This window comes from Zophobas morio, unplaced genomic scaffold, assembly GCF_036711695.1.
Source record: "Zophobas morio isolate AGI-343-1 ecotype UQ-CSIRO unplaced genomic scaffold, CSIRO_AGI_Zmor_V1 ptg000021l, whole genome shotgun sequence".
NCBI classification, from domain to species: domain Eukaryota; kingdom Metazoa; phylum Arthropoda; class Insecta; order Coleoptera; family Tenebrionidae; genus Zophobas; species Zophobas morio.
This window is the reverse complement of record NW_026972126.1, coordinates 1,909,850-1,931,879: the sequence shown is the minus strand read 5'-3', so window position 1 is coordinate 1,931,879 and position 22,030 is coordinate 1,909,850. Positions and strand designations below refer to the sequence as shown.

General features: G+C 33.4%; 2 protein-coding genes and 1 long non-coding RNA gene across 5 annotated transcripts; 1 reads left to right on the top strand and 2 right to left on the bottom strand.

The window, feature by feature from the left end:
- The first annotated feature begins 7 nt into the window (after window positions 1-7).
- On the top strand, window positions 8-6,147 carry LOC135133322 (protein HID1). Of its 2 annotated transcripts, none has more exons than XM_064061687.1 (12): window positions 8-324; window positions 405-618; window positions 669-820; window positions 874-927; window positions 981-1,180; window positions 1,255-1,468; window positions 1,524-1,812; window positions 2,408-2,638; window positions 2,689-3,299; window positions 3,362-3,522; window positions 5,405-5,563; window positions 5,605-6,147. In XM_064061687.1, the coding sequence occupies exons 1-12, from the start codon at window positions 259-261 to the stop codon at window positions 5,672-5,674; spliced, it is 2,421 nt and encodes an 806-aa protein (XP_063917757.1). In that variant the 5' UTR covers window positions 8-258; the 3' UTR covers window positions 5,675-6,147. The 2 variants fall into 2 exon arrangements, with proteins under 2 accessions (XP_063917757.1, XP_063917758.1); XM_064061688.1 differs by having other exon boundaries at window positions 9-324; window positions 5,611-6,147.
- A 143-nt stretch (window positions 6,148-6,290) lies between these two features.
- Window positions 6,291-21,852, bottom strand: LOC135133324 (glycoprotein-N-acetylgalactosamine 3-beta-galactosyltransferase 1). 2 transcript variants are annotated; one of them, XM_064061692.1, is made up of 5 exons: window positions 21,565-21,852; window positions 17,884-18,251; window positions 8,195-8,333; window positions 7,760-8,141; window positions 6,291-7,294 (listed from the first exon to the last, which is right to left on the bottom strand). In XM_064061692.1, exons 2-5 carry the CDS (start codon window positions 18,245-18,247, stop codon window positions 7,115-7,117), a joined length of 1,065 nt encoding a protein of 354 aa, XP_063917762.1. In that variant the 5' UTR covers window positions 18,248-18,251; window positions 21,565-21,852; the 3' UTR covers window positions 6,291-7,114. The 2 variants fall into 2 exon arrangements, with proteins under 2 accessions (XP_063917762.1, XP_063917760.1); XM_064061690.1 differs by having other exon boundaries at window positions 17,884-18,236; window positions 21,565-21,851.
- On the bottom strand, window positions 11,963-13,244 carry LOC135133328 (uncharacterized). The gene is made up of 4 exons (XR_010281169.1): window positions 12,931-13,244; window positions 12,529-12,830; window positions 12,300-12,470; window positions 11,963-12,252 (listed from the first exon to the last, which is right to left on the bottom strand). It is a non-coding gene; the product is annotated as an uncharacterized LOC135133328 (long non-coding RNA).
- Window positions 21,853-22,030: the final 178 nt, after the last annotated feature.

The window sequence follows — 22,030 nt, the reverse complement described above, 5'->3', positions numbered from 1 at the left end:
AATTTTTGTTGTCAAATACGTTTGAGTTTTCTAAAAGTGGAAGTAAAAAAAACATATGCTTGAAATTAATTTACTCTTGAACTTTAGTTTTAATGCAAATGGTGTCTTTTTGGTGTTGTTGAATTATTAAATTGAAGTTAAAAAAATATTTGATGTAATGGTAGTTCGAGTTAATGACTTTGTTGACGTCAAAGTGACGTTCTTTTTGTTGTAATGTCAATTTGCTAGTTGTCAAACTTCTAAGAAAATTTCAAAAACATGGGTAATGTCGACACAAAACTGAATTTTCGCAAGGCAGTAGTACAGTTAACATCTAAATCTGAGGTAATTTCAATAGTCATAATTAAATAATCGCTGTCCAAATTTTGTCAGATAGGTGATCGATTAACTTTTTTTGCTTCTAGCCCATTGATGCAAATGACGACTCATTTTGGGAACAATTTTGGTCCGAGAACGTAACAAATGTACAGGATATATTCACGTTAGTGCCTGCTGCTGAAATACGTGCTTTAAGAGAAGATGCCCCTTCAAATTTAGCAACCTTATGTTACAAAGCTGTCGAAAAATTAGTTAAGGCTGTGGATAGTAGTTGCAGGACACAACATGAACAACAGACAGGTGAATTGATCACTAATTCCACTTTTTAGAGTATTTATAATTAATTTCAGTTCTAAATTGCGTGCGTCTATTAACAAGAATTTTACCGTACATATTTGAAGACTCAGAATGGCGAGGTTTTTTTTGGTCCTCGCTCCCAAGTCAGGGAGAGGATGAAGATGAATCAATACCTTTGGCGCAGTCTTTATTAAATGCTGTTTGTGTAAGTTAATGCATTCTTAAGTTGATAAAAATTAATAGAACATCTTTTTATAGGACTTATTGTTTTGCCCAGATTTTACAGTGGTGACAAGCCGGAAAAGTGGTCCAGTAAGTCACACAATATTTTTGTGCAAATAGAATTCTATTTCTTTATTTCATAGGATAAAGCTGAAGAATTATCAGCTATAGACAGTTGTGAATATATTTGGGAGGCAGGGGTTGGTTTTGCCCATTCTCCTCCTCGTAGTCCTGTTCTTGATTCGAATCGTACTGAATTGCTTAAACTTCTGTTAACTTGCTTTAGTGAGACTATGTATCAACCTCCAGCTGACATTTCACAGAACCCTAACAAGTGGATAGCGTAAGTTATATATTTCACAACACATTAATGGCCAGGTTTAATTGTACCTAAAAATCTACAATTGTTAATTTTAGCCACCTGACTTCATCAGAAAATCGACATGCCTTACCTATGTTTACATCCTTACTAAATACAGTCTGTGCATATGACCCAGTTGGTTTAGGGGTACCATACAACCATCTGTTATTCAATGATTCTCTTGAACCTCTGGTAGAGGCTGCTCTCCAAATTTTAATTGTAACTTTGGATCATGATACTAGCTCATCAACCCCAACAGAAGGCGAAGATGTAAGTGCAAATTCATATTTAAAAGAAAATAATAAATGTATTATAAAAATTTTAGAGCGTCATTCCGGATAATCTATTTATTAATTACCTTTCTCGGATACATCGTGATGAAGATTTTGATTTTATACTGACTGGTGTCACAAGGTTATTGAATAATCCTTTAGTACAGACATACTTACCGAATTCTACAAAAAAAGTGCACTTTCACCAGGAATTGCTAGTCTTTTTCTGGAAAATGTGCGATTATAACAAGAAATTTTTATACTTTGTTCTGAAAAGTAGTGACGTGCTGGAGGTTCTGGTGCCTATTCTGTACCATCTCAATGATTCCAGAGCTGATCAATGTGAGTTTATTGTTTAGGTTAAATTTTTTTAGTGGATAAAAATTTTTCAGTTTTTTTTGTGAAAGTGGTAAATTATTAACGCTAATAAGTGTACTTTCTTACTTACTACCCTTACTGTTGCTACATAAGATAGCTTTTTTAATTAAAAAATTAAAATATATAAAAGTCAAACTATTATATTGGTACTGATAAAACAATGAAATAATTTTTTTTTTGTGAATATTAGAATTAAGGTGCTGCATACTTCAGCGGGTTTTCATAGAGCAATAAACAACCATCAGACGTGTAAACCTGTTGTGCTAAAAATTTTCGTCTTAAATTCACCATAGAAGTGAACGAGGCCATTGTATACCAAAAATGCGGATATTTCAAATATAAATTGAATTTGAATTGAATGGATATATTGCTAATATATCAAAAGATACGTAGTTTGCTGAAACAGAACATGTTTTGGCCTGTCACATGTACTCTTTTTTTTTAAGGCGTAAAAATTCTGTTAGTAAGATTCCATGTTATCTTTTTTTATTTAACACTGTTTATCTGCGCAAATACAACTTGATCTTGTAGAATTTAAAATACTTTTTTTCATTTTTAGCGCGGGTGGGACTAATGCATATAGGAGTCTTTATACTACTTCTATTGAGCGGTGAACGTAATTTCGGCGTGCGTTTAAATAAACCATACACTGCTACAATTCCAATGGACATTCCTGTTTTCACTGGGACCCATGCGGACCTTTTGATTATTGTTTTCCATAAAATTATCACAACTGGACATCAACGCCTTCAACCACTGTTTGATTGCTTGTTAACAATTCTAGTCAACGGTAATCAACTCTTTTTTATTATTTAATAATTTTTAAATTACAATTTATAGTATCTCCATACTTAAAGACTTTGTCTATGGTCGCCAGTACGAAACTCTTACATTTATTAGAAGCGTTTAGCACCCCGTGGTTCCTCTTCTCATCTTCTACCAACCACCATCTCGTTTTCTTTCTCTTGGAAATATTCAACAACATAATACAGTATCAGTTTGATGGCAATTCAAATCTCGTCTACACCATAATTCGTAAACGCCAAGTGTTTCACAGTTTGGCCAATCTACCGAGCGATTATGGTACTATTGCAAAATCTCTGAACAAACGTTCAAGAAGTCGTATGTCGAATTCGACCAGCCACGAAAACGTAGCGGAAATAGCAATGGAAGGGTCTCATCCGGCTTTACCAGCTGAACCGGGAACTTTGAAGGCTACATTACCGGATACACCAGGAATAGGGCAAATGACTGAGAAAGAATCGGCACATCCGGCGTTCCAGCAAAGCGATCAGTTGCCTCTTACTAATGGAATGGCTACGATCAACTTGAACACCCCTACTTCAAGTAAGAGTGGGGATGAAGACACTCCTAAATCGGACGGCGAAGGAAAGAAGTTGAGTAGGAGCCCGTCGGAAGCGTCTAATTTTTCAAGACAGTCTGTGGCAACGGTAAGAATATTTCTGTTCTTAATTGTTGACTTTATCAGTGCTACTACGTTACATGTTTATAGCGAAATAGTTTACGGGTAAGTGCAACGGGAGATAAAACCTCAGGTCAGTGGACACCAACGGGTGAATGGGTGCACTCGTGGAAGTCAAAGTTACCTCTACAAACCATTATGCGTCTTTTGCAAGTTTTGGTACCTCAAGTAGAGAAAATCTGCATTGATAAGTAAGTAGCCAATTAGCTAGTGATATTTAAAACAGTCATCTGACGATGAAATATAGTTCGTAAGCTATGCATATCTATCGTTTGAGTTTTAGTTTTGCGAAAATTACTTATTATTTTTGCGTTTTTTATGTTTCTCTTCGATTCTTAGCTGCGATTTGAATGATAGACTTTTGGATTTTTATCTCTATAACTACGACGCACTGTCCGTATATTTTAATTATTCACATTTGGAATGCCTCAAAACAACAAAAATGCATAACATACAAAAAAAAAAAACAATTATTGTGAAACCCAAATATCTCATAATTGAAAATTTTTCTGAGTTGAATTAAGCTGACAATAAATATTTTTTGTGGAACGAAACATTTGCACAAGAAACCAATGAATTGACGGGGTTTTCTCGACACTGGTTGCACTCGACTCGACGGTGGCCTCTATTTAAACAGCCACGCGGTCCTTCTCGAAAAGCCTCCGTCACCGCTTCTAGACTTGTCTAGAGCACCCATTGGTGACTTCCGCTTCCAGGGTCGTCTCCGACAATTAGTCATCATCGCCGTACATGCTAGAACCCATAGGCGTCGTACCGGGGCGGCGTATGGGTTTATTTCGTAACACTACTTACATATAATTTCATTATTATTTAATTAATCATCAAAGAAACTGGAATATAGTAACAGTAATAAAACTTTATCTAAATCTTAACATTAATATGTACATATACTGCGTGAAAATAAGGTGCAGTCAGTGTGGAAATTACTTAGGAAACAAATGAAGTTATTTATACTATTAGTATGACTCGTAAAACAAGCAGGTACACAAATTTTCTTCTTTTATCTGATTTTTCAACGTTTCTTTGTGATATTTCTTAAATATCGAGTATTTTTTTAACAGTTACGTCTGTATTAACAATTTTAAATAATGTGGCAAAAATACAATAATATCAGAAATACATTTTCTGGTATGAAACCATGTGACATCTTAAAATGAGTTCGATGTTTCGCTGGCTGTCTTCAGATTAGTTGAATTTCATGTGGTTTTCTTCCGTTTCGAATTCGTCTTTTCGGAAACCCCTATTGTAATTTTCATCTCCCCTAGTTTCCTTAAAATGCCCCTTTCGAAAGTAGGCAAAAAGTTCTACTTTTTTTCTAATTTTCATTAAGTCTTTTCAACATTGACATTCAACGTGAAGATTAAGAGCAGTTTTATAGTAAGTGAATACAGTATTTATTTAATATCGAACTTGATTCGAATTAAATGTTAATGTATGGTTAACTCGTGGATCTGAAAACTAATTGATTCCATTCGGTCATGTACTTATTCAGTTAATTGCGTGATTAAGTTAATGACATGATTATAAGTGCTTCTGTAAAACGGGCATTACATAATAATATGGCTTTCAAGAACAACTTGATTTTGACAGTTTTTATTTTTATAATAATCTGTATTTTGTTATCTTCAAAGCTAGCTAGTAGCTAACAAAAAAGTATATAAACATAAATAAGGTACATTCAACAAAAACCGTCATTAAGTTATCGCTGACCGCGCAAGTTGTCTTTCCCATCGTTTGCTACTCACAACAATCTACCACAGATTCACGAGAATCTTTGCCACGGAGGCTATTTGAGTATTGTTTTTTGTATGACATTAAAAGTGTATTAAATTTTACCCTAAAAATGTACTTCAATTTATTACTAGTCATGCATGGCGGTATTTGTTCTTTGTTTGTCCATTAATAAAAACCTTAAAAAAACAAACAAAAATTATTGTATAATCCATAAAGGAAGGTTTCTTTTTCTCTCCGCATGCATTTGATTACTTGATTAGTTTCTGAGCAGCTGCTAGCTAGTTTAACGTAGTTAAAAAAAACCTGTTATTTTCACAGAGGCCTAACTGATGAGAGCGAAATTTTGAAGTTTCTGCAACATGGTACTTTGGTCGGCCTTTTACCTGTACCACATCCGATTTTGATTCGGAAGTATCAGGCTAATTCTGGGACAACCACTTGGTTTAGAACATACATGTGGGGCGTTATATACTTGAGGTGAGTTACTAATTTTTTAAACAAATGATTTAAGAAAAAAGTTGCAGAAATGTGGATCCGCCGATTTGGTATGATACTGACGTAAAATTATTCGAGATTCAGCGAATCTAAAAACGTAAAATCAAAAATTAATTTAAGATTATTTATTTATTTTTTATACATATACAAACAGCAGTATGCATCGGAAACAGTTGAAAGATTTAAGTGTAAATACTGAGTATGCTAATAGTTGTTATTTGTTATTTATTGCAGTGGATTATTTTATTCGTAACTCCTCGTAAATCTGTCATATAAATACCATTTTATTTGTGTAAATGTGCATTTAATGTTAAGACTGTCTAAAATGGCTTTTAAATGTACTTTTAATGTAGTTACCATTCCTTTATGTTGTGATTTAACTTAGCTTTAGTTTTGAAACTATACACTTTTTACTATTTAAGCTTTTCGTAACGAAGGTCTTTCGCTATTCATTTATAGATATGTTTCCTAGGAATTTATTTAAAAAAATGTATACGTTTGTTATAATGTATAACGGAGTATATAAATGAATCGAGTGTCTTTACTCGACTATTTTATGGTCACTACTATACCCTGTTTTTTTTTCCTCTAAAGAGATTGTCATTATCACGTTCAGAATTTTCCCAAACAGAAAATATCGTCTGTTGCTTCTCATAGATTAACAGTGTTTATTCTAAAAGCAAGGTAGGTACAGTATAAATACAAACTATTCTTAAATATAGGTATATATTTTATTGTTGTGAATACAATGATGTAGAGAGTATATGGACAAATAAACTGCTAATTGCATTTATTAATGTCACTGGCAAAAAACAGTTGAAGATTACTGTGACGGTAATAAATGCTTTGATAAATGCAGTTTAGCTTCTTAATGTATAACAACTTTACTTGTACATTAGATAACATGACTAGCGTAAAAATGAATAATTCACATCATCAGTTATGATATATACAGAAAGAATAGACCCACAAATTAGCAAAGATGAAATATAAACGTTAAAGAAGTTATACATTAAGTAACAAAGGAACAATGAGTAAAATTAAAATAAATAAAATCTACAAATTACAACAATATGCGTATTGAGTCGTCTTTTATCCTTTAATGACTACAGTACGTACTTTGATGGCACATAAAACTGGCCAGTATACAAAAACTTAGGTCGAGTAAAATAAGAAAAAATATAATTGTATTTGTGATGCACAAAAAGCCGTAAATATTTGTTTGATTACTCTTATCAACTAATTCCTTAATCGCGTTCTAGTAACTTCCTTGATAAGGACAATGAGATTCCTGCTCCCGATACAGAATATCAATAATTAGAAAAATATGGCAATCTATAAAAAATAACCGCAACTTGCTCTAGTATTTCGCTACAATTCAATTGAAAAGAAGTACTGATGAGTATTGAATTGTTTTCACTCTTAAGCGCAAGTTGTAAAGAATAACGCACACACAAATAGTTTCACAATGGTACAATCGACTAGTCATTTCTATGATTGAAGGTTCGAAAATAATAACAAAAATTGAGCAAATTATGAGGAAGTCAGCTCCGTTTTTTCGCGTTGCTCCGATTCGAGTAATTCTGGTGGCATATCCACGTGATATGAAATACCATAAGGACGTAGGTGGTAGATTAGATATTCTAATACATACATTTGATTTGGCGTGACGTAGTGAAAGGAAACTGCATTATCGGAACAACAATCCATACCCTAGAATAATAAATAGATTTCATATAAAAAACGAGAAAAACTCGCAAGATTATTATTAACCTAGCGTGCCATCTCTATTCAAAAACGAAACTTTTGCAACACTGCCGTGTATATTTTGGGCGCAAACAGCACTGGTGGTGGATATTTACTACGTGAACGTATAATACCTAAAATACGCATACCCTAACGTATGCTTTTAATTTAGACGGTGTCGCCAAAGAAGGTGAAAACGGGTTTTACTAGATCTTAGTTTCACTGAGAAATTTTGTAGAAACCATGAGTTGCATTCAGCTTGACCAACTAAAGGCAAAATGTTTGTTGGCTTTTAACATTTAATTGATATTTGATATACATCAGGCATCAGGGGATTAGTTTTTATCAAAACTACGTACTTAACTACATAGATTACGTTCGATTTTCTTTTTGTTGCCAAATATCAAACATAAACGAACGTTCCCAACCTACCTCTTTACTCTCATAGTAGATGTACTGCCAATACCAGAAATTCTTCTTTACATGCCCCGGAATGAGATGATGTTCGGGAACAAAAGGAAAAAAGCGTCCTCTTCCTAAAGAATCTCTGGAGTCGCCAGCTTTTACACTAACTGCTTCAAGACATTTTCCTATTTCGACGTCTTCAGCTCCAGTGTTTGATTTTGAACACTTGGTAGAGTTACCAAGACCTACTTCGATAAATTTCTTTACCGCTTCTCTGCTCAGTACATATCCAGCACCCCCGCTCATGTAACCCTGCTTAACGTAAGGCCGAAATTTACAACCAAAGTAAATAGGTTCCTTCGGGCTGTAGGGGAGTAACATATACCTTAAATTTTCTAATATCACATACCTACAAATTAAATTAAAAGTAATTACATATAAAAGGAACATTGCAACGCTTACGTGTCATCGTCTGCTTTCAAGAACCAATCAGCGTCGTTTAAATGATTTTGATAAACATACTTGAAAGCTTCTTTGGTTTTGCCCCAGAGATTGTTGCGTCCTTCACTTACAGGAAGTGCTACTGCCGGTAACGTGTCATCTAATTAATAAAAGTACTATTTTAATGAGTACCATGTGTTTAAAACTTTAAAATAAACAATTAAGAAATCTTTATGCTGCGCTAAGTTTGATTATACTTGAGCCAATCCATTAGACAAATGAGATTATGAGCGGTATGCTAGATTTTCAATAGAATAATGATCCACACCGCTCAATAATGATTTAGTGAGTCAATGAGCTTGTGGAAATGAGGAAAAATATCACAGCCCTAATAAGTGGGATTCGTCGAACCTACGTCTCCCACTTGCCGGGTAGGCTCCCTAAATCACTAAACCATCAGAGACTGTGATAATCTCTTCTCACTTCTCATGTATAGTGTGCTGCCATAAGCTAAGAAATAGTTGTAAAGTTTGGCTAAAGATATTGTGCGTTTACGAATGTGATTTCTTAAGCATTTTACACCGGATCGCTCATAACATTCAATAAATATAAGCTATTACACAGACTTAGACCATGTGCCGCATTGAATTAATTTTTATTTGTTACTCTTACAACAGGAGAGGCAAGCAGATTTACGAAACTCGTAAACATTACCGCAAGTTGAGCAGGAATTAAGCCATAACTACTATATCGTTCGTCGGACTATAATACGGTCCATGTTAATTCCATGTATTCTCGACATTTCATGAGCCCTAGAAAATGAGAAAATAGGTATCTAATTTGCGTCTTTCTGCTGTCTGTGTGGATATTCTAGATAGGTATAGTCTCCTGATGGTTGTCAATTTTTTTTGTAAACATTGTAGGAATATCGTGTAGATGGTAAAACGCTATCAAAAATTTGTCTGATCATCTCCCCCAACAATGTGATGACGTCATCTCAAAAAAATTTTGCATGATAGATGTTATTTAAACTTAATAACATCACATACTCGTCTACCATAGGCATATAACAGCAGTTTACAATTTAACTTTTAACTGCAAAACCGAATGATTTAATCTTCTTTAATCGTCAGCCTAGTAAATCGTTAATTAAAATCTTGTTGAATAAATTATAGGTAGAGTTTGGTGCAAAACGGAAAAGGACCATCGCGTGGTTTACTTATAGTGTCAATTTATTTCGGTCGGACGGGGAGAACGTCTTTGAAGTGGCGTGTACCCAAACCCAAATTATATTATTTGTACACATTTAATAAATAATGGTTATATTTTTAAGAATGTGATTATGTAATTTAGAGTTTCTTTAATCTTTAAAGTTCACAATGATTTTTGAAAGTACACAATATTTACTCTAACTACGTAACTTTCTTAAGCTACAATCGTTACGCCACTGTGGTCTAAAAGCCATGCATCATAAACCCCGCCCCTCGTCTCTTTCGTTCTGCTTTGACTTTATCTAAAAAGTGCAAAATATTATGAGTCTGTACTAGTGGTTTATCAATGCATTCGGCAAAATTAGCTTTTATCATTTTTTTTTCGATGAAGCTCAATTTGTTGAACTGTACGCAAGGTGCGAGGGAAGTTCTTTTTTGTAATATTTTTTTAACCACGTGTAGAAGTTTAGCATGATGATTTCAGGAGTGGATAAAATTTCTTTATTCACTGTGTGTGCCACAGATTTTGTTTTCTTTTACAAAAATTTCTTGGGTTATTCCGTTTAGGCCATAAGTAAAAAAAATGGTTGCCCCTGAAGTACAATAAAACATATCCAGTTTTTTCGAAAAATTAGAAAATTTCATTTTGCGAATTTTATTTTTTTTAAGAACCCATAGAAGTTAAAATAAAGGTATGTATGTAATGTGAAAGTAAATGTAACGAAGCGCGCTGCGTGATGTTTCAAATGACTTTTTCCTTTAAAAAAATTTGTGATGACGTCATCAAGTTTTTGGAGGGGATAAACAGATATGTTTTGATTACAAATTTACCGTGCTTACGATAACTTTAAAGGTTCATTCACAATGACAAAATTAGTAATTAGAATTAGTATTAGAATTAAGCTCAGAAAATCTCCAAAGACATACATTCACAAGGATAAAATTAATAAACTAATTTTTGTAACGCCCTCTATGATACAAATATCGCAGCACGCAGATTCTCTATCGCATTCTGTATTTTTGGATGTTGGCTTTACTTACCCACCATCTTCGTTGTTTTTTGCGTATAGTAAGTAATTAATCTGACAACACTGCCACAGCAAGTCGTAATGTTTTGCGTCTTGAAACCATTATTGACAATTGACTCTTTCCCGAGTTTTTTCAATTTTATTGTAGGTTAGGACACTGTAGTTAACATTCGTGCGCAGGCGCAAAAATAAAATTAATACAGAAATTAACGCAAAAGTTTGGAGCTTGCAAGCTTCTGCGTTAATTGCTAAGAGTAATTACTAATTTATGTCATTGTGAATGTTTGTATGATATTTCACCTTGCAAGGTTTTGAGCTTAATTCTAATGCTAATTCTAATTACTCATTTTGTCATTGTGAATGAACCTTAAAACGTCTCCATCACTAAGTTGAATTGACTCATTCATTAATTTTTTTGAGTCGTAAGTAATTCTAAAAAATATGAATGAAATGATAAATAAGAAGTTTAGACTCATCATCATGTTTTGCACGTTTTCAATAGATGTATTCAGCAAAATTTTGAAATGACGTCATCAATAAACAAATACTCCTACATTTTGGTTAAAAATTTACCATGTTTATGATACTGAACACGTATTTCGAGTTTTTGTTAACAGAAATAGCAAAGTCTGTTTGTTGGGTGCTGAGTGTGGCTGTTATTTGTTGGTTTTTGTGTTTATTGGACCTAGCTCCTGGCCAATGGTGTCGCGTTTGTTACGATAGTATTTAATAAATTAAAAATTAAGTGAACTTTGACCGAAAATGCCAGTGAGCTGTGCTGTATGGTAGTATGGTAATTCGAAACAAAAAAGTAGTGGTCAAAAAGGTATTTCATTTCATCGGCAACACCTTACTATTCCAAATAAACTTGTTAAGATCGTGTTTTTATAACTTTGAAATTGTTGAGATTTTAAATTTGGCGCGATCAAGTTTTAGGCCACATAGCCGGTCTATACATATTTAAAGTCTCTGATGACGACTAGTCGTAATGAAAAATATTCGTAGTTCGCGTTTTGTCCGCACCATTTACACTAAATAAAATAAATTGAATTTATTAAAAAAATTATATTACTAATTATTTAAAAGAAATTATGTACCTATAATTTTCAATGCCTTTTTCAATTTTCATTATACGCGAACTAAATGACCGTTGGGGGCGCCACTGTTAACTGCAACATGGCCGCTCTAAGGCATATTTGACGTATCCTTTATGGCAAGTCTTAAGTGTCCATCGTGTGAAAAAAGTGTGTTGTGTTAATAAATCGAGCGTTTTTGTAGTGGATTTGTTCAGTTTACAGCCTGTTTCGTTGTTTGTGTCAGTTTTTTTTGTAGTTCTCATTTTATTAACCCTTTGTTTAACTTTTTAAGTGAACACATGCTAAATCATGTGGTGTTAAAACTTCTGTGAAAACTTTATTAATTATAGCGATTGTTTTTTAAATTAAGTGTTCATTTCATACTATGCATGAGTGGAATAATGCATAATAATAAAATAATAAAGCATGAATAATATTACAGGTTATTGCTGTCACCGTTTTAAACAAAACTGCTAAAACAGCATAAGAAAATGTATTTTTCAGTTTCATAAAAGTTAACAGAACACGTTCTTTCAAGTTTAATTTATGTTTATTACAGAATTTTCCAAACATCTCACAATTTGCAACAATAGCATTAAATAACAGAAAGGATGGTATTCCAGCCATTGTATTTAGATCATTATCAGATTTAAGTGTACTTATAAAAGGTGCCACTAAATCTCCACTTGTCACTTGAATATTTTTATCCTTTTTTTGTGAATTTTGTAAATGTAACAAAGCCTGCACGGTTTCCATTTCTAATGCTAGAAAATAATCTGTATTTTTTAAATATCATCAAATGTATACATACTTGAAACAGTTTTTTGATGTAACTGACTGCTGTCGAAGCAATTTACATCAGTACTATCTGTACTTGAAATTATGTAACCTTCAGATTTTCTCATTGTTGTACTTCTGACTGCTTTAAAGTCTCGATTTTTGGGCCTTCTAGGTAGTAATTCTTTAGTAATGATACTTACATCTACAATATTTCATTTATTGTCTATTATACATTAACATTTACCCAAATCTGTACTTACCAGGTAATATTTTTATTTATTTTATCCTATGATGTCTCTAACAAGCTGGAGGCCCAATTACAGGAAACATGACATACACAACACCCAAAAGGCAAGGCGGGAATCGAACCCACGACCCAAGGTGTAGTGAGCAAGCACGAAGCTAACTAACCCACCTGGGTCCTCAAATCAAATCCTCAATATGAAATCATCCTGATTACAATGTAGTGAACACACTTTCATGTGCTTTGTTGCTGGTTTTCCCATATTTAGCTTTACCATCCAAGTCTTATATCTGTCCATTTTTTTCCCTGATTCCTAACCTAAAAATATAATATATATATATACATATTATACTGATAATCAAAAACAATTTAGTTAAATACTGATTAAACTAAATTTACTGTTGATATGAATACTTACCTGTTCATAACATTTAAACAAATGACTTGTTTTTTATGGGGAATTTATGAAAAGAGAGCCCACTGTTTCTATTGTTTTTGCTATGGCAGCGAAAAACACAACAATTTGTATTGTTAACAGTCATTTTTTCAGGAATACTGGGACCAACTTATTTAATTTTGTTGGTTTAACATAAAACAACGAAATTTCACTGTACAACCAACAGTATTTACATCATTCACTATGCTCCTGAGTAGTGCACATTTTTGACACCAGGTGTCGTATCAGATCATTTAGATCGCGTATAGTAATAATTCTTCTCCTCAGCGAAGCTCCAATCCAATATGTAGTATGTGCGCGTATGCTTTATATTTGTGTCATGGGCTAGCCCGGGCTTGGTGACTCGTGGTGCGTCCCCACTCCACGCCCGCCAGTGCAACAGGACCTGCGACAATGCAGTGTTCTCTATTTTTCAGACTAATCTGGGTACGGAACGCACGTGCAGATTAATTCAGGCGTCTCGGGCTAGCCCTTAGATCACTTTTATCCGAAAATAAGGAGTATAATGAGCATGTTGAACGTAAGAAAGTTTAAAGAACATAATTGCAAGGATTTGTTATCGGCTTCAAGTACTTTTTATAAAATTTGAGAAATTTATATTTTACTAATTTTAAAACCTCTAAAAAATTAGGTCGGACATTGCCCACCTTACGCACCCCGACCAACCGCCACTGGGTAGGAGTATGTTATTTTATACAAATCAAAACCCATTTACTATGTACAATTTGCATGTGACGTCATCATATTATTGATGGAGCTGATTATACAAATCGACACAGACGATGGACATACAGACAAAGGGAAACGGGAGACCCATGTTTTCGTATTCTAGGGATCATGACCCATCGACAAAATTTGAAAGTTACCAGTCACCCGATGGATTCAATTACAATACTTCCTTAGCTTACGCTCGGGAATTAAAAATCAAAGAAATGTGTCCTTAAAGTGTTCACACTTGTTACTTATACTCTGGCAAATTCACACTTTCAACGATGTTCTTTGTAACAATAATAATAATTATTATTATACAGTAAGCACATTTTGTTCAATTCTGTCTAGTCAGTGTAATAAATGCAGCCATTTAAATCTCGGTAAGTTTACTAATAATTGCACTATCGCCTTTTCTCCCCTTTTTCAACAAGTATTTGTGTACCTTTTTTTGTGAGTTGAAGTACCAAGTATTGTTTTAATTCGTATCTATCCGATGTGTATAGTTATATATGTTAAAGGCTTCAGTAGCCCTCTCAAGTCGTTTACTTAGTCAGCCACTCTAATAGGCACTGGGTGTGAGAAGTTTGTATTCCTACACATATACAGTTTCCGACAAAAAATTTCAAACATCACTTTTCTGTCATGTCAAAAATTTTAATGTAGTCTATGCTTTATTGTCATTATTTCGGACAGCTGGAATGTCAAACTTTCAAAATTCCAGCTTACGCTACAGCTACATTCATGTAAGTGTCAAATGTGAAAGTTAAAAATGACTGTCAAATATTTAGGTTAGAAACATCTAAAGGTTGCTTTACACTATCTGACGACTGAATGACATTGACGTCTGAAATTTTTTGGCGGCACTGTATCTATGACATCATACAACGCCTGCTAGAGATCTTTGCACAACAAATGTGTTGGCCTGTCCTAAAATGATTTTAAATGAATCGGGGCCAAATCAAAAGCTATTAAAATGGTTTGCATCAATTACAATAATAATATATCACAATTCAAGGATATCAAATAATTTATTTCTGCACTTCAACTGAATTTTCTGCCATCAGATATATAATTGGAACATATTGTGAATGAAGTGGCTGAACGACAAACCGTACATAAAATTTGAAATTTGATTGTGGTGTGCAACCATATGCCAAAATTTGTTATGCATGTATATTTTTAACAAATATTACTACGAGCACTATCTATCCAGACGATAATAAAGAAACAATAAAACCGTTGTGGTATGTTAACTGCTTGTTTTGCGTTTAAACTGCTATATTTTCATTTGACTTGTCTACGAGATTCTACCAAAAATACTACAAAATTTAACACTGCGTAAATTATGTTATCAATAACAAATGTTTGGGAGCTATTAGTGATTGATGAATAATAAAATTTGGCCACATCATAACACATATAATGGTGTAAGTCTGCAGCAAACTTAATTAGCCTAGCAGTTATCCATGTTAATTAAATATTCCATATTCCAAAAAAAAAAAACATTTACAACATTTCAAATAATATTAAGTGAGTTTTTTACGGACTGTGATTTTTGACAAGAAAATGGTAAACCGGGTAAAGTAGGGGATGCAATTTTGTATAGGAGTTTTAAGTTATACGGGTTTACGGGGGCGGGGAGGAATGAATACCTATATTAACCCTATCAGAGGATAAAAATGACCTAATTGTGAAATCCACACAAGCGAAGCTGCGGGCAACAGCTATTCTGGTGAATTATAAAAAAACACCGGAACTTAAAGTTAAAACAGCCTAAAGGGATTTGTTCTTTATTTCAAATTCCACGGTGGACAGTAGGCACTATTTACAAGTTCATTTAAATCATTGCAAGTAATATCTTAAATGACAGCGCGGTAATCACTTTTTCTCGCAATAGTCGTTTACCCCATGTAAATTTTTTAATGTCGATTGCCATATGGTCACTTGCCTTAACCCTTATTTATTTATGTTAAATAGTTCAACTTTGAGTACGAAGTGCACAATAATGACATGTCATTTCACTGTGTTGGCTGATCATCCCCACCAATAATTTGATGATGTCATTTCAATGAATTGTATTTTAAAATTATTTAAATCTTACACAACAATTTATTATCGTGTACGAATCAGCTTTCAGTTCAGTCAATTTTGTGAGTTATCGTTTTTTCCTGTTATTAGTAGCCATTTAAAAAGACGTATAATCATGTGAAAGCCACACGAACAGCTCGTGCTAGCGCGAATCTACTGAGGCTGCATGTAAGATGTTGTCTAGGCAAGGACAACGTTAGGTTTGTTGTTCACCGGCTGATCACGCACTTTTATTACTGCATCTGTTCGCCGATTCTAGTACACTGATTTATGTTACACATGTACGAGCAGGGCCGCCGCTAGAACTTTTGGCGCCCGAGTGCAAGTTTGAATTCAGCGCCCCTCTTCAATATAGACAAGATTTTTTTAAGTAAAAATTGTATTAAAATCAGTGGAAAATTAAAGGCCAGTCTTTAAAACGTTAAAATTAAAATTTATTTCGTATAAAATAAACAAATAAATACCTTTATCGAACACAAATCTATTTTGTTAATAACAAACATAAATACATATGTATCCATATAATATGACTGAATACAAAAAAAAAGAAACGAAAAAACCTAAAGCATACAAATAACATAATTAAATATTTTTTACTAAACCAAATGAATGTTTCTAGATTTCATACTGGGAAATTCTGCAACTATTTTTTTATGTCCAAATTGTCTAACAGTTCATGTTCAATTGCAACAATAGATAAGTTACTTAGCCTGCCTTGACTCATGGTTGATCTGAGATAATTTTTTATTATTTTCAATTTTGAAAAGGATCGCTGGCCCGATGCAACCGAGACTGGTGGTGTAAGCAAAGTTCTTAATGCTATTGATGTATCGGAAAAGTTGAGATTAAATTGTTTTCACACCAATACGTAAAATTTGTTGGGGATCTTCTAACGGTATAGCTGAAGAGTGCAGTTTTAAAGCTTTAATCTTATTAAATACGGCAATGTCGACCTCACCAAGGGAATCAACTGCAAGTTTTAAATGTAAATCTTTACAGTTTTTTAACATGTCTTCTTCTGAGGACTGAAGACAAAGTTTGGTTCAGAATTCGACAAAAAAAATTATTTTAAAATTAATTTTTGGATCTACAACTTCGTAATTCTGCTCGTGATCAAAATGTTTCGGTTTTCTTCTTGGACACACGGTTTGGATTGGCGGAAAAAATGGTTGAACATTAATTTCATAGGCAAGTTTGTCTGCTTCAGGTATAATATTAGCAAAACTTTCATTTGAACGATAGTTGGTAAAGTAACCTATTACATCTTTAAGTAAATTGATATATACTTTGATGTTGATATTAGGATTCTGCATCATTTTAGTTAAGATGTTGATTGATTCAGAATACTTATCAAATCAAATTATCGTTGAACAAATAACTACCATGAAGAAGTATCTTCGGATATTTCCAGCAAATCATCAAAGATTTTGCAAATGTGATACGTATAAATAAAATAAATTTATCGTCCAAACTACAAGTGCAAATAACAACTTTGTTGCATTTGCCAGCTCGGACACCAACTAATTTTTGGAGCAATGTTCTTTAATACCTTTCTGTGAATTACTAAAATAATTTAATTTATTGCTAACATCCCCCTTGACGTTCCGACAAACAACATCCGCAATTCTGGAAACTTATTCCTTTATGCTTTACCGATCTACAAGTTTGTTCACCATGTACTATAAAAAACAGATGTTTATTGATTTATCGATGACTGGATGACCTAAACAATATTTCTTTCTTTGCTTTCTCCCAAAGTCTCAATAAACCCTTTTTTCGAGTTGTACATTTTTTTATATTATTTTGGGAATTTTGAAAAGTGCTGCTTTGCGTGCCAATTTGCCGCCCCCCTTTGGCAGCGCCCGCGTGCGGTGCACGCCTTGCACCCCCGCTTACGGCGGCCCTGTGTACGAGTATGTTGTGTTGCATTCAAAGCGCGTCTATATACACAATTTCAATAAATACCGAAAAAAATCATTGTCAAATTCCGTGTATGCTGATACCGCTGTCAGTGATAATTTATAAAACATATTATTATACTGTTATTCCACATATTCACCCACTGCCACCCTATCGCATGCATACAGATTAACTATCAACTTCCGTTTCCTTTACCTTTCTCTGAGCTCATGAACAGCAGCTTATTGCATCTCTTTCCCCACGTCGCCTTCACATGCTTCGCCCTTTTCTCATGGTTACTAGGGCCTGTCATGATCCAACACAACACTCGTATTTTCTTGTGCATCAAGTCGGAAACGGTCGTATTTTCCATTTGATGAAATTCTTCGTCATGCTTGTGTACTCCCGGGTCAATTGATGGACCAGCGGCCGCCTCCATTTCTTGGCTGGTGTGGGGGTCTCCCAGGGCCACAAAAAGAATTTCTGGTGAAAGGATCACATAGGCGGTAATGAAACCGACTACGACGCCGGACAGTAGCGCCACAAAAAACTGCTTGTTCACGCTCGCCCTACGAAGCATTATTCTAAGACAGCAAAAATCAGGACAAAAGCTTGTGTAGTACTTATCATAAAGCGAATGGATAAGCAGACTTCACGTCGAAACTTAAAATTTACATTGTGTTTACAATACGCTGTTTTACATAAAAAACGATAAACAACCACAGCTACAGTAAAAAAAAACATTACATTTCCATATACCTGTCTACACGAGACAGTTCTCAGAAATCGTGTCATCAATATTTTTTATTTCTGTGCCATACATAATAACCCTGCTATTTAGTTCATTTTTAAAATAGCGAAGAAAACAAAATATATTATATGGTGCAAAATTTCATCGATAAATTGGATCGGATGGAAAAAATATATAAATATTAATAATAATTCAATACACACAAAAAATTGTAAAGTTATTGACACGCAGTTTCCATCGCATGCACGTCGGTAACAGTTATTATTTGAGGCTTGGGCACCTGTTAATAACATTTTCATAATTTTAGTAACTCCAAAGTAAATCTAACTTTTATATTTTAAGGAACAGAAGAAATTTTAGAACGCCATTTTAGATGTTACCAAATGTAAAAACGTAAAAAATAACCCACGAAAACAATTCCTCGACAACATCTAAATTAATTGTAACTATACAAACATGAACCACGTGACCAAAGTTCAAATAAATATAGTATTTACCATTTCTATTGAAACATCACTTGTTAGTGCAAAATAAAGTACGTGGTGTTTCAACAGAATTGGTAAAGACAATACGCTGTATTTAATTGAATTTTTTATGTGACCCGATGTAAATTTCGTATTGTATTTATTAAACAACCGCTTCAAAAAAACTTAAAAACGTAGTCCTATATATAAACATAAGCAGTCTTCATTTCCAATGAAGTTGGTGATAAAAAGTATCTGTTCACTTGAAAAAAAATATGTTTGGTTACACTTCCCTGTTTGGGTTTTTTATTCACTACGTTTGACAGCGACGAAATTAATTTTTTATTTTAAAATGGATAGATACCAAAAAATCCGAAAAACAAATTCGAACTCTATAATCCCGTCAAATGAAGATGGCAATAGGCCACCATGGACTAGAACATCTTTGTCCGAAGTCCGAAAAACACCTTACACCGAGCAATTTTCTAAAGTTGAGAGTGCGGAGGACAGATAAAAATGGCCCGGATTTTATATGAAAAAGTGCTTCTAACTTCCTAAGAAAGTTTTTTTATTTATTTTTTATCTACAATTTGTTTCTTACAGGTGGCCTTTTTTTTATTTGATTTGGCAATTAAATTGAAACCTCATTCAAAATGTATGTAGTAGTATATTACATACTTTCGAGACAAATGAAAGTTTACCGAGGGGCGAAGCCCCGATGTGAACTATTTTTCCAGAAAGGATGAAACTTTCCACTAGGTTTATATACTATTTTATTCACAATCGGTCGACAATACACGGCTTTCCAACTTTTAAAAAGTTGGAAAATGAACAAAGTTGGAAACGGTTGGAAAATGTCCACTTTCCAACCTATAAATTCCATGCAACTCGATTTTAAATCGGATTTAATTATTGTATTTCAAATTATTATTAATAAAAGCCTATTTTTACCTACTGACTTACGCGTATTATATTTTAAATTGGGACTTTTTTGTTTTATTTTCCAGTTTAGTTAAAACGATTGTGAATAAACATGTTTTATTTTCAAACGTCATATAACTGACACTTATATGACGCTCTTACCGGGGTTTAAATGTCATTTCTATGACACCGTGTTTGAGCGGCGTATAAGTACTACTTATACTCCGCCGGCGTATAAATAAAACATTTATACTCCGCCGGAGTATAAATATGTGAAAATCATAGTGGTTGTCAGCCATAGTAACCATGGTAAGTGAAATCAAGGCAACTCTTTAATGAAGCAAGAAGATAGGAAATAATCATTTCAAAAGAAGATTAATCGTTTGAAAATAAAATATTGTATTTCATTCGGAGTTTAAGTGACTTCATGTGACTCGTATGGACTTAATTCGCCTCGCTATCGCTCGGCGTTTAATCGTCCATACTCGACACATAAAGTATCACTTAAACTCCTAATAAAATAAATATCTATCCATGTCTATAAAAATGTAAGTTGAAAGATTTTGCATTTTTAATATTTACGCATTATTTTTCCATATTAGTAAAACTTTATAGTCGATTAGTGTCATGTTAGTCAACAAGACGCGAGAGTAGCTTACTCTAAGCTAAGCTATTTAAGAAAATTGTTGACCGTTATCATCACCGAATGGATGTTTCTCCTTAACCTATCATTTTTTAGGTAGCTAGGTACTACTTAATGTGACAAGCAGCAGTGAAAATGTGTCACTGTAAAAAAAAAATTAAACTTAAAACAAAACCTGCATTTTATATGTCGTATGTGCGCACAATTTAAATTTACGGATTTGTCAATCCCTACTAATTACATTGAAGCCATAATCTCCTAAAGTAAAATCACATTTTACTTTATTTCACATTTATGCCTCCGGAAATGTTAATAAGTAAAACAGATAAATGATAGGATAAAACAATTGCATAATGTTGTCACTGAATGTTACTCACAGACAACAATGAGTTAATTTGATACCACTACAAATGCTAATTAAGCTTAAACTGACAAGAAAGATTAACAACAAACTAGGTAAGTAGTGATGTAAAATTAATTAAGTTAGTTACTTGTATACAAATCATGTATGTACTTATGTATATCTTGTAAGCTTGTGTTTGTATGTATGTAGCACTATACACGACCCTTACAGTACCATATTAGTTCAATTAATTACAAAATAAAAAATATACGGCCTTATTCAGTGCTTGACGACGACCAAGCTTTGCCCGAGGGTTTGTAATTTATACCTTTACAACTTACGGGTTTGAACTCTTTCCCCTAACTTATAAAATTTGTTTACAATAATACTCCTATATGGTTTACACTTACAATGCTAAAATTATGGTATTTTGTTAAGTATTGTATTTAAATATTTTTTAATGTGTTGTTTAAAAAAAATACGAAATTCGCCATGCAAGTCAACATATTTATCAAATTATCACTGAAATGTATACAATTAACTGAAGAAGATGCAGTTCAATTTAGTTCCTCTTTTGGATTCCTTGATTTAACTTTAAGTATCTGAAATACCGATACCTCATGTAAAATTTAATAACACACAAACTTAAAATCAACCAATTGTACACAAAGTAATATTACCAGTAATTATATGAAATAAATCACGAAGCATAAATTAACTATGCGTCAGTAATAATTGCTGATAAGGTACTATAAAAGGTCAAAGAAAAAAATACCATTTGTGGAGCCCCAATCGCATAAAGCCCATCGCGGACTTTCACCACCGAAAAGGGGTAGAATTTATCATTTTCTTCCGTAGTAGTATGCCATAGTTTACACCAAGTGACCTATTTTACACAGAGTTTTTTTTCATAACTTTTCGAACTGCATATTTTATACTGTTTGATTCATTGCTAGTTTATTTATTTCATAGATAACACATACACAAAATTTCTTGTCTACATTACTGCGTTGAATGACATGTGTCAACTCTGTCATTACAATTAAAAGTTCAACTACATGATGACCAACCAAACAATAAAAAAGCGGCAAACACAAAAAAGATCAACAAGGATAGGTAACCATTATTAAAAAAAAAACTGTTATGCTCCGTATTATGTTACAATGACAAATTAAAATCTTAATTTAAACAGTGTATAAATTGATCATTTTTCTTTCTTCTTGGTCTATTGCTCTTGGTAC